General features: G+C 37.0%; 1 protein-coding gene across 1 annotated transcript in view; it reads left to right on the top strand.

Annotated features, from left to right (window-relative positions):
• The window catches only part of LOC149602625 (carbonic anhydrase-related protein 10-like), a 93,111-nt gene that overhangs the window by 39,960 nt on the left and 34,685 nt on the right, over positions 1-18,466 (top strand). Inside the window, exon 2 of the mRNA XM_089860836.1 lies at positions 4,299-4,346. Within this exon, the coding sequence (XP_089716962.1) occupies positions 4,299-4,346 (48 nt within the window). The remainder of the gene's footprint in view (positions 1-4,298; positions 4,347-18,466) is intronic.

Consider the following 18,466-nt stretch of genomic DNA (forward strand, 5'->3'; position numbering starts at 1 on the left):
ATGTGAATGCTAACAATGTTGTCATCCCTTCCAAAACGATTCTTTAATAGGGTCTTTGCTTTTTCGTAATTGGCATCGAGTAAGGGTAAATTTTTGATGGAGCTTAAGGCTGTGCCTTTAACGTATTGTTTCAAATATACTAATTTCTCTGCTGGTCGCATTTGTGGGGCGTCGTCAATACAAATTTTAAATCTTGACCAAAAGTCGGTCCATTCGGAAGTTTCTCCGGAAAAAGTCATAGGCTCCAGTTGGGGTACCCTTATAGATAACTGCTGGGGTGGCGCCATTGGTACTGTGGCTGTCGCCGCGTTCAGTGCAACAGTGGGGGCCGTCCCTACATTTGTTGCTGATCCTTGGTTTAGTCCATTTATGGCTCTTTCTACTCTTCTTTTAGCCTTTAATATCTTCACGCGATATTCGTCGTACTTTATCATATCAGCATCTAGCTGAGCTGGGGTAGCTCCCACTTGCGCGAATTCAATATTTAATCTTTCTAAAACATTTTGCTTACTGTCCAAGTCCACCACGAAATCTTCCAAATCCTCGATATCAAACTGAGTTTGGTTTACGAGGTAGTCCTCTATTTGATTAGTTAGCATCGTAGTTAAACGTCTCATTGTTGTTTTCTGCTGATTCAAAGCATCAGCAGCCGCGTTCGGCTGTCCGGTTACCGCCGAGTCTGGCATTGTTTTTCGTAATCGTACCTTTAGGGTAGGTCCCGAATGTTCTTACACTTAACGTCCTTTAGGGTAAGTCCCGTTGTTTTACACTTAACGTCCTTTAGGGTAAGTCCCGAACGTACTTTATCGAGTGAATTGTTCCGACTTCGTAAACTTTAGGGAAGGTCCCGACTCTTCTATAACTGTCGCGTTAGGAAAGTTCCTGGCGTCCTTTAGGGTAAGTCCCGACTAATTTTGTTCAATTTGCGCGCACTAATTGGTCCCGGGTTTCGGCACCACTAAAATAACGCCTGCATTATTTTACTGGTTAATTGGGAGAGCTAGATGTTGTTCGTAATAAGACCAGGTTAGTACGACATTTGAACAAAACGAAATTTTTAGAAACTTTATTTGCGGTTAGGCAGGTCCTTCTCGCTACAAAACGTTTCTCGAACTGGTTATATTTTACAGAATTTCAGAAACCTTTTTGAACATAAAAGAAAATAGGGGTTGAACCAACCCCCACGACTCGAGCATTTCACCGCACCTTCTGGGGGGTTTTCTCCGGGTTATCACAGAGCTCTTATCAATGAAAATGCTCGCGTCGAGAAGGGATTATTTTGGGTGGCCAAAAAAGAAGTAAATTATCCAAGTAACAAAATAAAAGTGAATTAATTCTAAATTTGACATAAAGTTCCAACATCCGGCATGGCTGTCTTAAGAGTCTGTAGAATTTCCCTCAATTTCACCTTCATAATTTCCACGCTAATAAATCGTCTCTTAAACCCTAGCTTCTATATTTCCCTTATTTTGGCAGCTTCCCCATTCTATTTTCTCTCGGGCTCTCTTAACTGGCTAGCAATTGTCCAAATTTCCGTCCTCTAATTCTTCGGTTTGGACGCGTAGCGTATAGCGTGCCAAGGTCTCGGTCCGCTCCATTTGACCCTCATTTACATAACCCTTTTAATTCCTAGCCATTGGCCATTAATTATAAAGTCCCCCCTACCCCTTACCCCGAGTTAGGCTTAACCCGGTATAATTTCCTATAACACCTTCCGTATCCTAGCAGCATTCATTTTTACCAATTGCGCGTATAAACGGATTCCTTTTGTTCATAGGAAAATGAGAATTGAGCTGTTTCCGACTGCTTTTGTATATAGATATATATATAGAACTTTTGACGGAAAACTGTTTTGTTTCTCCTAAGCTTTTAGTGAGTTTAAAAATTCTTATATTATTTTAAAACAACGCAAAAGCATATTTACTTCGATATGGAGTGCTATTTCTATTACTAAGCCTCGTTTATCCTGCAATATCCATATTTAATTATTTATCCTCCATTTAGAAAGTCAGTTTTTTAATTTTTTAAAATAAAATAGCTTATTCTAGATTGAATATCAAGGATTTCGATAAAAATGGTCTGAATATTGTAGGAATACACCAATAAAAGATACGGACCATTTACACACTAACTCGGACTAATCAACTTTAGTTAATGCCAATGATAGGTGTTGCGTAATACAATAATAAACCTAAGCAAGAGTTACGATAACAAACCTTTAACCATTAGATAGGTTATCCCATTGTTTATAAATTTTACTGAGAGGTATTTAACTTGGGGAATAACTTATTAATTAGGCAGATAAATACATCTCTTAATTGAAGCTCAGCTACGAATATTTATATAAATAATTAATATAAGTAATCTATATATAAACCTTATCAAACGAAAAAAAAAATATTTTATATCAAGTTAAGCCAACTATTTCTTTACTTGGCGAAACGAACAATAGCAAGATTGCGACGCCCTTGGGCTTTTAATTCTTTAAGGGGCGGAATTGCTAGTGTATGATTTTTAATTCAAAAGTCACTCAAGATTCCTTTGTGTTACGATTGTCATCAATATAAATGAATCAAAAAGACAATGTCATTAATTTCGGGTTCCTATACGCCTTGGGGTTCCAGTATCCCTCCCTCCCTTTCAACCTCGGGTCAATAAAAGAAAGGCATACAAGCTGACGTCATTACTAGCGTCATATCTGGCGCAAAACTTTCCAAGGTTCAAGGCGCGAAGTTGCGAAAGGTGAAGAAGTCCTCTGAAATAGATTGTTCTAAGAAGAATAGTGGTTTAAATGTTAACTTTAGGGTTGATTTACTTTCCTCATCTTCAATTTTATCAGGGGATTCACCTGCTTGGGCGGACAGGGCGTTAAGGTATCGCGAAAGGGCGGGAAGGCTGGGCCCGAGTATGGTTTCTCTTTTCTTTCCATCCGGAGTGAAATAATATAAAATGAATTGTTCCACGAGCCACCAAGGCTTCCTGGAAAAGAACACACCACAATAGGGTATATTTTGATGAAAGTTGCCATGAAGAGAAATATTCATAACACGGCTAAAACCTTTCCGATTTTCCATTGAAAAGTTCTTTGAATACAAGTTCTTATCTACCTCAGTGTGGTTAAATTACTCCAACGTAGATTATAGAAAGGAGTTATGTGCGTGGGTATGTTTGTAAGGTGTTTAAGAAACTATTTAAGAAAAGATCCATCTCTGAGAGTTGCTTCAATTACAGCGTTTCACGCAACTCATTCTTTCCTTAACCCTGATCAAGCCAGTAAAATTTCCACTTTCACCTTCAATATTGATAGAAAGCTCACGCGTAGATCACTTCAAATTTTCCTGACACTAACTGTAGGCTTATACACTACAGTTAGACTTTGATTTGAAGAAATGAGCTGGATTAGACCCAATCTCTCTGAGGGATTGAGCAATACCTAGGGGTTAGATGAAAATCCTTCAATAACTGCCTGTTCGTAGTCTTGGAGCAATTGCGAGCTAACACACGTAGATATTAGTATTACTAAATCGTAATTTTCCTTGTTACACTTTTATACAGCTACCAAAAAAAGATTACTTCCAGAAAGGAAATTTGTTTTCGGGGTTAGATTAATAATAAACGCCAAGGCCCGACGTAGCATTTTTGATTTCCTGATTTCCAACACCAGATATTTAGGTCGAAGCGAAATTTGCTTCGTTCACTGATGTACCGTATACGCTTTATGACTTGAGGAAGTCAGACATATAGCTGTCAAAGTGTATTTGTTTTAAAATATTATTAGTTTTGGTGTCTGCTCTTTAAGGCTTACGCTTTTCATTAAGCCAAGGATAATAACTGGCGTCATTCATGAATTAACTAAACTTCCCATGAATATTTCTGTTTAACTGGCAACATTCTATTGACCTTAAGACTTAAATTAATCGCCATTTCGAAATTTTTATGGTTGTGTTAAAAATACAAGCAAAATTATTTGGAGAAATGAAATAATTCATACGGGACAATTCTTGTCGGATTGGAAGGCCCCTGTTGCTCTTATTTAATTATATGAATAGATCTATATTCATATTGAATGTCACTTACGTTTAATTTTAATTAAAGAAGACCCTTTGTATATTAAAAATTCATACCCTGTTTAAAACTTTAAATATAGCTTGTAGGTGATTTTTTTTAGACCCATTGGTTTTTTAAGTATGTTAACGTAAATCAAATAGTCGAAATACTTTAAACATATATTTTTTACAAGACTTTTTATAACGTTTTGTCACGTGACTCAAGCTAATTTTAATTTATCTTTATTTTAGCCGTGTTCTGCAGCTGGGAAGAATGGTGGACGTACGACGGAATTTCAGGTAAGAAAAAATTTAATTTCCTTAAATTTGTTAAAACCTTTGGGGGTTTTATAAACCCAATATTTTATATAAATATTTTGAAAATGATGTATAGAAAATTACCTAGACTTTAGATTAAGTTAAGACTTGGCATCTAGACTTGCTTTATGACCCTAAACTAAGCCTTTGGCTTTCACCGATAATTCCGAGCTATAAACGTGATCATAAGTATAATCCCCTAGCGTATAATGTAGAAGCCGATTTTTACTGTCCTAAAACGACCTATGTGTGAGGTATTAACGTGAATTTATTTAATTCACCGAGAATATTCGATGAAGTCTTTACGAAAAAATATACAGCTACAAATATCACAATAGAGTTTAATAGTTCAAAACGCGTAGAGATTATTGACCAAATTCGTTATCTACTTTCCAACACGGACTGATTTTACGCTAAGCCTTGGTTTCCAAAGATGATGCTTGAAAATAAGCTGATCATAAACAACCACCGCCTAAATCTTGTATTTTATTACCATGTCTCTGATCTTAAATTCATTACGTACAATAACTAGGAAATATAAATAGTAATATCCGTCTTTACTATACGTTCTGTTAAAGATGTACTAGAAATATATTTTGTTGTATGCCTAGAAAGCTTTTCCGTGTTGCGTTTCTCCGAACAGTTTCCCCCCAAAACATCCCGTGACAATTCCTCGCTTATTTTCCCATGAAAAACGTTTAGTTACATATCAAACCATATAAATAAATGTGCGGAATATATCAAAAGTAGACAAATATATGTAAGGTTCAACTATTTGTCATAGAAGAGAAAAATATTCTGATTTGTTCTCTAACCCTTGCCCCAAAAGTTTACTTAGGTTCCTGCCATCCCCTTCCATTGTTCCCCTTTCTAAATGAATAACCAGTGTTGCCAGTGCGAGCGGATATACCGCCCAAAGGCTTCCATAAACCGCCCAATAAACAAAACAGTTTCAACATAGGAAGTGTCCTATGCTATATAATGCTAGACTTACAGCTTGAGCTGGTTCGCGACCGACAAGCGAGAATTGACTACACTCGGTTAATTTTTCTGTCCATCTTCCTATTTAGTCTGTACTAAGCCTTTGACAGCGCCTCACCAGGCGTCGCTTTACCTTGAATCTATGACCTACATCACTTCATGACAAGCTCTCAGTAACCAGTGGAACATATCTTAACAAGTTATGCATTTCTGACTTCATGATCACATCAGAGGCAATACAATGCTATTCATAATACTTACATTCAATTGCTCGTTTCCACTAACTTGGATTAACGTAGCTCAAAATTAGTAAAGTCATGCAGGGAAAACCGCTCAAAAGTATCAAAATCCCGCCCAATTTTATAAAAATCGCACCAAACTGGCAACCCAATCGAACTATAGCAGTGGTATACACCACCACACTCCATCCTCCTCTCTTGCCACAGTACAAATAAATATGATTGATTCAGAGATGGGACCCTATTAATTCAGCTGCTTTGCTTCCCCGTCTTAAACCAATAGCCGAAACTGCTTCTGGGTAATTTTATTGTTTATGCCGGCGGAAATATATAGATTTAAGGGGAAAATTTGTAAAAGGAATATTGGGACTCGCTCAGGACTTCTATTCAGATGGTATGTTCCACTCTACTGTACCATATTATATTTTCTGTGATTTCTCTCGTTACGGTTATCCCTTAAAAGTTTGTTTTGCCGCATTGACGCTCTTGTGTAAATAGCTTTATGGTACTATCGAAAGTATATTACCCTTCGAAGTTACTCTTGTCATGAATGAAGATTTATCAATGTCTTGAAGAGAAGAAAAAAAATATCACAAATTTCAAACCTTATTTAAGGAGAAAAGTCACGTTTAATCTAACCCTTAACAAAATTCTACCCAGAGATCCTTGTCAGTCTGCCAATATAATAATTCGAATCAATAACGTATTTAAGTACTGAGAAAGTGTCAAATTTAAAGTCAAGTTTCGTTTCCATGAACTCTCCCAACTTTTGCAGTTGATTGATACATAGTAATACTAGGAGGATTGTTATCTTTTACACAAATAGGCGAGGCTACTTGGTACTGAGCTTTGTCCGCCATGTAGCCTGGTCTCCTGGTTTAAATGGTACCAATCCTCCTAGTCTGACTATATGGCGATGGTGGAATGAAGAATTGTGGGAAAATAACGTGAAATCACAATATGAACCAAAGCCGAGTTTTATCGTTGCACGTTCTCAGGTCTCACGTGGGTTCTTGTTTAAATCTATACAGTTTCAAGTTTTTTATCAAGAAAAATTTTTCCCTTCCAGGGATGACTAAAATTTAAAGAAAAAAATATCCTAAAAATAAGTTAACACGATCATAAAATAAATTTCCCCTTTTTTCAACAAGACTCCCGTTACTGCCACTTTGTCAATTTTCCATTCTAAGAAAAAATGTCCTCCCGTAAAAAATACTAGACTATAAATCTGGGGAACTTTTTTTCTTTTGCTTTAATATACTAATCAAGATATACGTGCCAGCAGCTAACACAGGCCTGTCTTATCCTTTACATTCTTAAAATGGTTTTGTACTTTTTTTTCCCCCCGAGTCCACAAATTAGAATATTTTACGGAAGTTGATAAAACTGATGACATCATGTTACTGTAGTCTTCCATTAGTAATTTTAACCGGAAGTGCTCTCATTTAGAGATGACATTATAACCATATAATGCCTAAGCTTGAGTGAGAGAGGGACGAAGACGTAATCTCCATACTTATAGCGTAGCCACTAGCCACTGTACTCAGATTTATGGCAGCCAAGTCCTCCCAGTATCCTCAGCGTTTCTGTAGGGTCGTACAGTACGGTAATGTCTAGGATGCCACCTTCAGTCTTAAAAATAGACCCTTGTTATTATACAAATATATTGGCGCTACTTGGCTGCAAATATCCTTATCATACGCTTATGATGTAGACTGCTATAAATTGCTAGCAAGATTTTGATGGATTTAAGACATACTTTAATAACGTCGGTTTTATCAAGTGCTATATTCTGGAGAAACGAAATATGGTAGTGTGGGCGTAAAGAGAGAGTCCCTCTTTTTGTCATTCAAATGCAAATTACTTGACGTTCCAAAAATCCTTCCCAAAGTTGTCTGACGCTTAAAAGAGGTTTTTTTTTCGCTTCATTTTTAACTCTTCCAATTTCTTTCTCGTGGTGAACCGATTCAAAGCACGTTCACGTTTTCTTTCATTTCAATTTTTTTCAACGTGGACGTTTCTTAGTTGAAGGTTTCATACTCTTTTCCTAACTTTGAAATATGGTTTTTAAAGAGATGAAAATATACTTCCTTCTGTACTGTACAGGAGGTAATCTGTTCGATGTCGTTATATTAATAAAGAGTAAGGTATAATAGTCGAAAAAGATGAAGGTAAAATTTAGGTTAACTTCCTATTCTACCTCACACCGCGTATACTCTTGTGGTACAATTTTGCTTCTCACAACTTTCAACTCCTTTTTTGTACCTCAGAGCTCGTTTTAAGTTTAAAATTGGATTTTGATTTGGCGATAGGCAACCGCAGTCTGCTGGTATAACGTTTCTTCCAATAAATTTGTCTTTTTTTCTGCTTTCCAACTAGTTTTTTTTTGTCATGGGCTAACTTATTAACTACCGCCGATTTTGAATAGAAATAGACTTTTTTCTCGACAGTTTAGCATAATAATTTATCTGGAACGTGTCTCGTATATTTACTAGGCGCATGCAGGAAACTTCTGGAAAGTTATTTTTTAATCTTAGAAGGAAAGTTTAATAGACTTCATTCACCGTTATGTTTATGTCCGTTTTGATAATGATAGCAAGGACGCCTTGTTCTAGAAAGGACACTTAAGCTATTGCGGTATATGGGTCTCTGCCCTACCGACGTATTTTTTTTCTTTTAGAGGTCTTCATAGTAAACTATCATTGATTTTTTATCAGGGAATTTCTCCCTTGCGGTTTCAATAGCCGCTTTCCCCCTATTCAAAGTTAAATTAGCACAAAGTTATCAAAACGTTTTCAAGCTTAAATGTTTTGTTGGACGCCTATGGGACTCTCTAAAAGTTTGAACGCAGGGAGCCCAGCGCTTCTATAAAGTACTGTGTTTTTGAACCTGTCCTATATTATCCTATAATTTCATGAAACTTCCTATAATAACCTATATTTTTGACTTAGTTGAAGTTTTCGTATAGTTTAGCATCAAATTTATCTCTTTTATCGAGATCCCATTTGACTAGACACAGAACAGGATTTTTTGTTCATCATCTTTTAATTAAGTTCTACTTTTCAAAGTAAAATCTACTTTATTTTTTCCGATTTTCCTACGTAGTTTAAGTCAAAATTGTATTATAAATGAGCACTTAGTCCCATATTTTCCTATAAAAACTCCATTTTTTCTCCTATAGTTCCGGAAAAAAGTTCCTATTTTTTCTGCAAGGAATTTAAATTTTTGGATGGGCTCCCTGATGATGTCGACTTCGGGTTAATATATTTCCACTCTGGCACTACTTTTTTTTAAACTGAGAAGCTCTAGTTTTCTGAGCGTGTTGTTTCGCTTTTTCTCTGAATGATGGTCGCTTTCCTTTCCTTTTCCCTGGTAGTATTTTTCCTTATGGGGGGTTTGAGCCCCAGCTCGTACGGCTCTTTATCTGTTCTCCCCCGTTTTCGTCATCCATCAACATCGATGACATTTCTGCGGTGTCATAAACCATTTTTGGTTCGCCGCTCAACCCAACCAACTCACCCTCTTCTACTTCTTCTTTACCTTATATGTACTGGTTCAGTGGTTCGCATCTGAAAGCGAAAGAATTGTAAGTTAGAAAGAAAGATTCAACGTTTTATCTACGTGTCAATACAAAACGGCGTAGATTTTTAGAAACCGTTTTGGGTACCCTTTAATTACTTACCATTCGGATACGAAAAAGACGTTTTGTTCAAGAAAAGATCAGGTACTAGCTCCGATATAGCGTACACTTTGGCTTTGTGTCGTCACCCAATTTGACACATCCCCTTAGTTCCATACTGGAAACTGGAATCAAAGAGGGTATAAAGCGGAGGAGTAGAAGTCTAAGGTGGAGTGTTCCCGCTTTAAAATTTTGCCTCTAAGCTTCCGGTGCGCTCGCATCTTTTTCTTATATTGGTTTAAATGTGGTGAACCGTCCGCATATTAGAAGGAAAATTTAATAAATAAACATAAAAGCGAGAACTCCTCAAAATGCTTTGCTAAAACAGCTAGCTTCAACTCCTCTTCTTTATACCCTCTTTGGAATAGAGAAACAGCTCATATTTGTACTTTTTAAACCAGTAAATCACAGTTTTATCAAAATGTTTTTAGTTTAACGTGAGGTGGTGTTTGTTTATAGAGTTAGGCTAACACACGTAGGTGAAGAATTGCATAATCACGATGTTTCTTGTTCAAATAACTTACGATATTTTGACACTAGTGGTCACTCAAGATTGGTATACGTTATTGCCATGATCCTTCTAGTATTTGAAATAAAGAGGTAGCAACGAGGAAGGTGCATGGTCGCTACTCTCTCTCTCCTTTTTTTCTCTTCCAGGAAGGACTTGATATGCTCTATCTACAGTTTAACCCCCTATCTCTTTCCCTTAGTACACTGCACCCACAATCTATGGGGACTATTTTTTGGCAGCGGTTTATTTTTTGAAAGGGAGTAACTGGGTGGGAGTCTATCTTACAGTATAAGTATCATATTCCTTCGCTTTCAAAAGATGAACTATTCCCTGCTTTTTAGAGGTTAAGCTCCATTTTTTTTCTTGATATTTTCTTTTCCAAATGCTCCATATCTTTCTATTGAGAATTTCTCCGTCCGCATCTTGATCTGTTCGAAGGTTTTTAGTGTCGTTCCAGATTATTTTGAGTAGTTTGCAAAGGAAATATGAAATGGTTTATGGATTGTAAAGGTGATATTATGTAGGTATGAGTTTTGTAACACTTACTCTAGCTGACATTGATATACTAGATTATTAATCTCTATTTAAATCGACAAACTCTGAGTTTGCCCATTCGTATAATTTAATTTTTCTTCGTCAGAAATTCCATTTCTATCGGACGGCATTATAATGATTCTAATGTTTTTTTGATTCTAAAGTTTATGAAGGTAATCTTGTGATTAATTGCTCGAGGAACATTTTGTTACGCTATTAAGCCTTTAAGCCGAATTCAAAAATACGATTCTAATTCATTGTTTCTATGAAATTAAATATTTTGAACAAATGATCGTAAACGAGCAATTTACGTCAATATTAAGCCTAAATAAAAATCAGGAGAGAGACATACGTGCAAAAGAATACAAATTATCCTGATTCGATATAAACCTTTCTACTTCCTCGCCCTTAAATCCGGAAATCCCGTCGCAAAATTAGAAATATTTTTCAGCTTTTCCGAGTGATTAAAATAGCGACGGGTCGAATATTTTCCCCATTCGCGATGTTCAGTCTTTCCCTCCTCCTCCTCCTCACACCCACACTCTTAATTAATAGAGATTCACGGTTAGGTCTTTGGTTTTAGTAATCAAGCGATATAAAATAGAAAATATATTCCGAAAATGCGTTACTGTAGACGATGTATATTTTTTGGCCGTGGGGTGAGACACGTGCTATAAAGTAAACCACGCTTTGAAGCAATGGTAACTAAAACGAGCCTTGACCTAAAATGATAAACGTCCTAGCCCTCGGAGAACTCTAGTTCCGAGTTCTAAAGCAAGCTAGGCTCGCTTCAAAAACGCGCGCTTAATTATCTTAATGACGAAAACTTTTAATTTGTTAAAAATCCGCTTTAATTAACTCTCTTTTCGTACATTTCGGTCGAGAATTTGAGAGAGGCGCGACTTGACAATATGATATACGCTTTGCTGCAATCTCCATCATGCGGAGAGTTTTAGGGATTTAGGTTTTAATAGTAGATGGAAACGAACTAGCGCCATCTTCGAACATCAAAAGGAAACATAATTAAGAGAAGGCGTGCTTGAGGGCGAATCTGGCAAATTAACCTCTCCCGCGTTTTAAATTTAATCATTTTACGCGCGAATTCGACTATACTCGGATTCACTCAAGTTGTCTACGTACTTTTGCTTACCGCCGCTATACGCGTCTCTTTCTACGTTTCGCGTTCAATCTTCTATCTAGGTCTTTAATTACGAAAGCCGAGGCTTAGACATGGCCCGGGGAAGGACAGGAGAGCCTCCTGGGGCCCGCATTCGTCAATAAAGGTTAAATCGGGAGGGCGGGAAGGAAAACGTTAATAAACAAAGCGAGGGAAGCAGGATAGAAATGTCAATTAACATTACCGTCCGGTTTCACCTCCTCCTACCCACGTGATTTATATTATTGGTCATTCCTTCATGTCACACTCGAACCCTCGTTCCAGGATTACTTTGTAATTATTATTAATAGAATAAAAACGAGGAGGTTAGAGACTGGAATTTTACGCCCCTCATAAGGACGCCATGCTATTAAAATGTGTACCAACCTTTCCCCTACATACATTAACCTTGCGTCTCTCTGTGAACGTAAGGGAATTCCTGCCCCTTTTTACTCCCCATTTTTGAATCGCTTCCGATGGACAATAGTTTCGCGCGAATTGCTTCTCCATTGATCTATTAGAGAGGGCTTCAAAAGTCACCGTCAAGTGGAATCGAAATATATATTGGAGAGGTTTTGGATAAGGGTGAAGTACTGGTTAGGGTATGGGGAGATACTCCACCCACCCAATCAAAAGAGAAAGGAGTCGAATTCAAGAATTTGATTCTCGCCAAACGATTTCACCATCCTTTCTTCTTCCTTTACTATGTTTTCTCTTCTTTACGAACCAGAAGCGCTTTCAAGACAGGATGATTAAAATATGGACTAGAGCTGTGCAACCATTAGTTCATAAGATATTTTCCAACCGTTTCATAAGATTTTCACTGGTTACCGAGTACTTGTCATGAAGTGACATAGGTGAAACGTAATAGATTATCTTGAAGCGACGCTTGGTGAGGCGCTGTCAAAGGCTTAGTACAGACTAAATAGGAAGATGAACTGCAAAACCGCGTAGTAATCGAACAAGCTCGGAATAAGTCTCTAGAATTACGAAGTATAGGAAGTTCCATACTTATGGAACATATCTTATAAACGTAGGGTACAACTAATTACTATTTTAGAACGTTGTGTCGTTGAAAGATTCAATTGGACAGTTCGGTCATGTTACTTCATACAAGCAGTGTAAAATTATGAAACCTATGAAATAGATGGCGTGTTCTTCCTTCTCAACCTATTTCTAATCCCTATATGCTCAATCCTAGATTTAACTTTCAATTGAAAAGAGTTTCACTACTACTGTTTTATAAAGGAGACTCTCATTCAAAGCCGGTACGAAGAGCTCTAGTTTTCTTTAACAATGGACGCTATTCTTTTGTGTATCGATGGTAAAGCCATCATTTGGAAGCGAGTTTTCCACCGAAAACAATAAACAACATAGGCCTAATATGTACCAAATGAAATGCACCGTTTTATAAATTAGATTTGATGAAATTTTCAAAGCAAAGGCTTATTTGTGAGTTAGTAGGATATACTCTACGTTTTGATGAGAAGGGGGTACTAAAGCACTCTGAGCTTTTACGAGTTTGTCGTCGGGAACTCTTGTAGTACAGTGTCAAGGGAATTTGTATGGATCTCTTGAGTGTCTGCCTAAGTAATTCAACGTCGAAAACCTGTATTCCTCGTTTAATTAATCTGATTTTAAAAGCAACGGAATCCAGAAAACTTTCTAAATAAGTTATACCTGATTTTAAAGTTATTTTATTCGTGAGAGGAAAAGTATGTTAGTTAAATTAAACTTAACTGAAATGAAACTTATTTTTTAATTTTCATTAGAATATAATACAAAATATTTAAAATATATACAGTCTATTGAAAGTTTAAAGTGAGAGGCCACTTGGGATGACGGGAAAGCATCCCACCAGGCTGAAACGTTACCATTAGTTTCCCATAGAACCCCTGTAGAAATGTTTCACCTGCAGCACACCAACGCAAACTGAAAAGCCACCTGCACAATAAGAAAAATATGAAAATACTTTAATGAAAATTCTTGGAAATTAACTCTTGTCGTCGAAATAAATTAAAAAGATTAATACGAAAACGTATCAGCTAGCTTAAATAAAATAAATCTTAAAAATTCCAATATTTGAAAATCCCTAAATCGCCAGGATTAAATTTAAATTACCAAAGTTAATAAAGCGTAAAATTTGAAACAATCAGAAATCCTTCGTCGTACTTTCAAACGCGATTCCATTTCGTAGAAAAAAAACCGCTCACTTTTTTTTAAAAAGAAATCTTTCTTAACGCGAGTGGAAGAAAAACTTGAAAAAGATTTTTCAACATTTCTTTGGGCGATTGCCAAGAGTCTTTCTTTCTTCCCATCGTCCCTTTCTCTTACTCATGCACTCTCCTAATTTTGATTTCTCTCTTTCCCATCTCATTCCCTCTTTATCCAGGTCTTCTAAATGAAAAGGGTAGGAGGTGCCTTTCCCCAAATCTTTTACGTATGAAAGGGAGAAGCATTGCTTCATTTAACATTAGATGAATTAGGAGCTTCTTTCATCCCCTTATTTCCAGCCCTCTTCTTCATCTTCTTTCTCCTCTTCCTCCTCCATCTTTCCTAAGCCTCTCTTCCTTTCCGTCGCAGTCTCTTCGACTTAATTCCTTTAGTCTGGGATAGTGAAGGAAAAAGGAAGTTTATTTTTTGAATGTTATTGAGACGGGAGTTATATCTAATACCATCTGCTTATGGTATTAACGAAATGTGGAGAAAAACATTTCTAGGGAAAAAATACAAGAATACGTTTAGCAGGAATTGAAGGATTTAAAATAAGCAAGAGAAAAAAAATCCGTTTCGAAACTTAACAAAATTTTTAAAATATGCTATTGGTTGTATGTTTTGTACGGTCTTCTATAATAAAAACGCGTGGGAGCGCCCCCTATGAGACCTATTTTTCGTTACTGATATTTTTAAATAAGTAAATTTCTAGTAACGAAGATGCTTTATCGATCTGCAAGGGCGCTTGCACTGAAAATACGTGATGGGGTGTAATGTAGGCCCGGATATTGGACGTTTAATGTAGATTTTGATTAAAAACATCCAGAAGAATTTTAACCTTAATTGTTTCCCATAATTTACTAATAAAAGCTCCCAGAGTTAAATGAACCATCATTAAGTTGGGACCACACAATGTTTAATATAATTACGTACTTTAAAAACACTTTTAAAAATTAGGCTTAACAACGTAGTCTTTCTCTTTTACTAGATAAGCATATCAGTTTCGGTTAGGTAGGGCTAGCGGCACGATCTTTATTCCACCCTTCCTTGGCATAGCGTGGCACGCTTTAATCAAATTAATTAATTCACGCCCATCTACTAATAAATATTCATAAGTCCTATATTAATGCGTACACCCTTTTCGCGAGCACCTTATCAAGCACCAACCCTAACCCTTGGCTCTGACAACGTCGACCAGTATCTGAGGGTATTTATTCTCTTACGCAATAATGTCAGGACAGACAAACTGGTGTCATTACGCCTCATCTATTGTAATACGAGCTCACGCGTGGCTGAATGCATGCCTGCGAATTGCCGTGGGTTATTAGATGACGCTGTTGAGATGCTCATGTATCGTGAAAGATAACACACATGGGCGAGGCCGCCATTGGGGTATTCTGCCTCAAGCCAAGAAGCAACGTCAGATGGAGCCAAAGTTCACGACGCGTGGATGGTTATCCGACTCAAGCTGCCTCTAGCGGTGGTTCCTGGTGAGATGGAGAATACCCCAATGGCGCCCACGCCCCTCTGTGTTGGTTTCTCTGTATGGAATTTTTGAAATGATCTATACCGAAAAATTAATAATGCCTCGTATCAATGTTTAGACTAAAATTCTGAACCAATGGTCTATTTATCTACATCCGTAAATGCCAATTTCATTACGCTCTAAATTTCGCGATAAATCGTATATTTTATTTGACTGATTAAATTCCTAATCGTAAGCTTGGCTAAGGGCTAGAATGGACATGGCTCTCGTTTCAAATGAGACGCTAGAATGTCCTTTGACTATTTCATAGTCCTTTTTCTTATCCTTTCCAAAGCACCGATACTAAATACTTGGAAAGCTTAAAAGAATTATGAACTAATTTGAATTCATTATTTTCTATTTCGAATTAAAAAGAAATATATTGTAGCATGGCTGGTTTAAGTAATTAAGATATGTCTAAAGGTAGTTCTTTAACAACCCCATCTACTAGACCGGCCTGAAGACTGGAGATATAGGAAAAATAAAATGTATGCTCAGGAAAAGAGTGAGAGAAAAAATTGAAGATAAGGGGATTCAGAAATACATTTTTTTCTTCTTTCCTTCTCTTTCTGGGGTTAGACAAAGATGAGGATGCTGGGAGAGATGTCCTCCTCTCGAAGTAACTGCGTTTTTCTCCAACGCGTGGATAGCTGGGAGCACGTCTCCGTCGCTCTAATCTCCCTAGAAATCTCATTTTTCCTCACGCGCTCATATAGTGACTCGACTAAGAACGAAAATTTTTTCCCCCTCCCAAAGAGTGTATGAGAGAAAGATAAAAACAAGGTGGGTTCGGGGCACTAATGAGTGTCTTCTCCGATGATTTCTACCAAGTTTAATTTAAGATCTCTTGAGATACGGACTCTTTTTGAAGTTGAAATGTCTCACTGTCTGGAAAATGTCTAATTCTGCTCTTGTAGTTTTGAGCTCGGTAGATCTATAGAAAAACTTTTGAATTTTTTTAGCAAATGTATCAAATTTCTGAAAAATTCTCCATAACTATATTGTTAAATCTCTAGGAAATTAGGAAGTGATTTCTTATTATTGAAGTGTGAAGGTGGAAAAAGTTCTTTGTTTAGTTATTGAAATGTGTTCTTAAGAATCATTGGGTTATCTTTATGATTCGAGGTCTTCATCTGTAATGAAGTTACTTATAGAATAAATCACCAAAAAAGAGGCGTCGTGTTAGGGTGCACCTAAAAAAGCGAAAGATAACAGTAAGCCCAAAGGAAAGAAGGAAAAAAAATGGAAACTTTGGAGAGTTTATTTCCACCTGCTAGGAGTCTAATTGGAAGATCGTTCCTTCGAAATTGGGCCCCTTCTTTTTCACCTTCCAATTCGGAGTAAGCACCCTTTTTTTCAAAACTCTCTTTCACACGCGGGTCTTCTATTCCGTTTCGCTCCATTCCCTCTGAACATTTTCTTCCTGGATGAATTCCTTCTCTGCCAGATGAATCGAGAAGAACCCTTTATCCCTAAGAAATTCCTCCCTCCCTCCCTCTTTTCTCCGGGCATCTTTTCCCCGAGTGGAAGCTAGTTCCGAGTCCAATAGGATATTCCATACTTATTTCTACAATTTCTTTTACTATGCCTACTTCTTATTCTCAATTCGTTGAGTTTTCCGCTTCTTTTCTTCCATTTGCTTGTTATGGTTACCTAATAAATGCCAATGGTAGAGTTAATACCGAAAGAAAATTTTTCTAGCGTCGAGAAAGTTCCTATTCTAAGCCTTGGTTAACTTGGTATAAGTTTATTTCGTTGCCATGACTACCTTATTGGCGGGAAATACGCGAGAATAAAAGCCTATGTACGTTATTATATCCCGCTTGAACTTACTGTCCTCGAAGAGAAATAACTTGTCAGTGAGATCAAGGAGAAAACCCTTTTAACACGCGCCGATAACGTCTGTATCAACAGAAAATCTAGTTTGAACTACTTTGGCGTGTTCCTGGAAAACTAGGAAGCTGTTTATATTATTAGGTTTCGTTTTAGTAGCGGTTCGGTTCTTTTGAAGGTTCATTTAGCTATTCTATGTGTATAAGACCAAGTCGAATATTTTTGCCAATTACTTTGATGTTGGGCTTAAATATTTACCTACATCTAGACCTACAGCGCAACATTAAAATAGTTTATGAATAAGTAATAAACTTCTATTCGAAGAATAAGCTGATCCGTCTTTTATCGTTATTACATGAATTAAGAAAAATATTCAAGTTTAATGCTTAAAGGAAAAGAGGCCCGTTCAATACGTTATACCTTAAAATAACTATTCAAAACGATCAAAAATTTGGTCTTATCCCGAGTATAAGATGTTTGCATAATCATCCCTTGAAAGTTGGCCAAACACTTTTAGACCTCAGGTCCTTAGCTCCATTCTTCTTTGCATCTTAAGACAGTTAGGGTCCGGTCCCGGGCAGTAAGGTCGTTGACAAACGGCGCCCTATTCGACCCTAGCTGATATAGAAACCGGAGAAAACAAAGCGCGTATATACATCATCTGAAAGGCTTATGTTACAGTAACGCAAAGTACAGCGTGGCTTGATGCATTCTCGTGTTCGTAGTGTTTTGTCTTACTTGTAAAACCGTGGCGTTGCATCGAAGAAGATCAAGAGCGTGCGTCTGATGGACCATCTTTCGTAACTGTTCCTTCTCCGCTTTAATAATTCATATATCAAACAGGGGTCTAACTAGTGATAAATCACTATAGTACGTGTGTTGCAATAAAGCGCCCCTTGTCGATCTATCCGAAGGACTGCAGCTCGTGATATTCCCTTCGTTCACTTATGCATGAGATTTACACTTTAGGAGCAATTTTTGAACCTATTTTTTTCCTCAAACGGGCTTATGGTTTTTTTTTTAATATTATTTCGCCACTCTTCTAATTTCCGTATTTGGCGTAGGAGCTTAAAGTATTACGTTCAGTTCGATACTTTGTTTGATAAAATGAATATTTATCGATATCACATAATATATATTTCACTATTTTCTCAGCAGGATTTGAATGTAAGCAGAGATTTTCACTTATTACAGGCAGCCTATCAGTCACCAAATCCTATTTTAATATTCTGTCAAGTATCAAATATTTAAAAGAATGCGATCGGAGAGTTCGCTCGGTTCTTTTCGGTTAAAGGGAGGCTGTAACGATGAACGTAGAATGGGTAGTAACATAAGTTTATAAGGTATCTTCCATAAGGATGACATACCTATACTTTGTAATGCTAGAGACTTACTGAGAGCTGGTTCGAGAATGACAAGCAAGAATTGAC

The sequence above is a fragment of the Phalangium opilio genome, unplaced genomic scaffold, assembly GCF_054372755.1.
Source record: "Phalangium opilio isolate 3A_F unplaced genomic scaffold, DU_Popi_V2 ptg000354l_1, whole genome shotgun sequence".
NCBI classification, from domain to species: Eukaryota; Metazoa; Arthropoda; class Arachnida; order Opiliones; family Phalangiidae; genus Phalangium; species Phalangium opilio.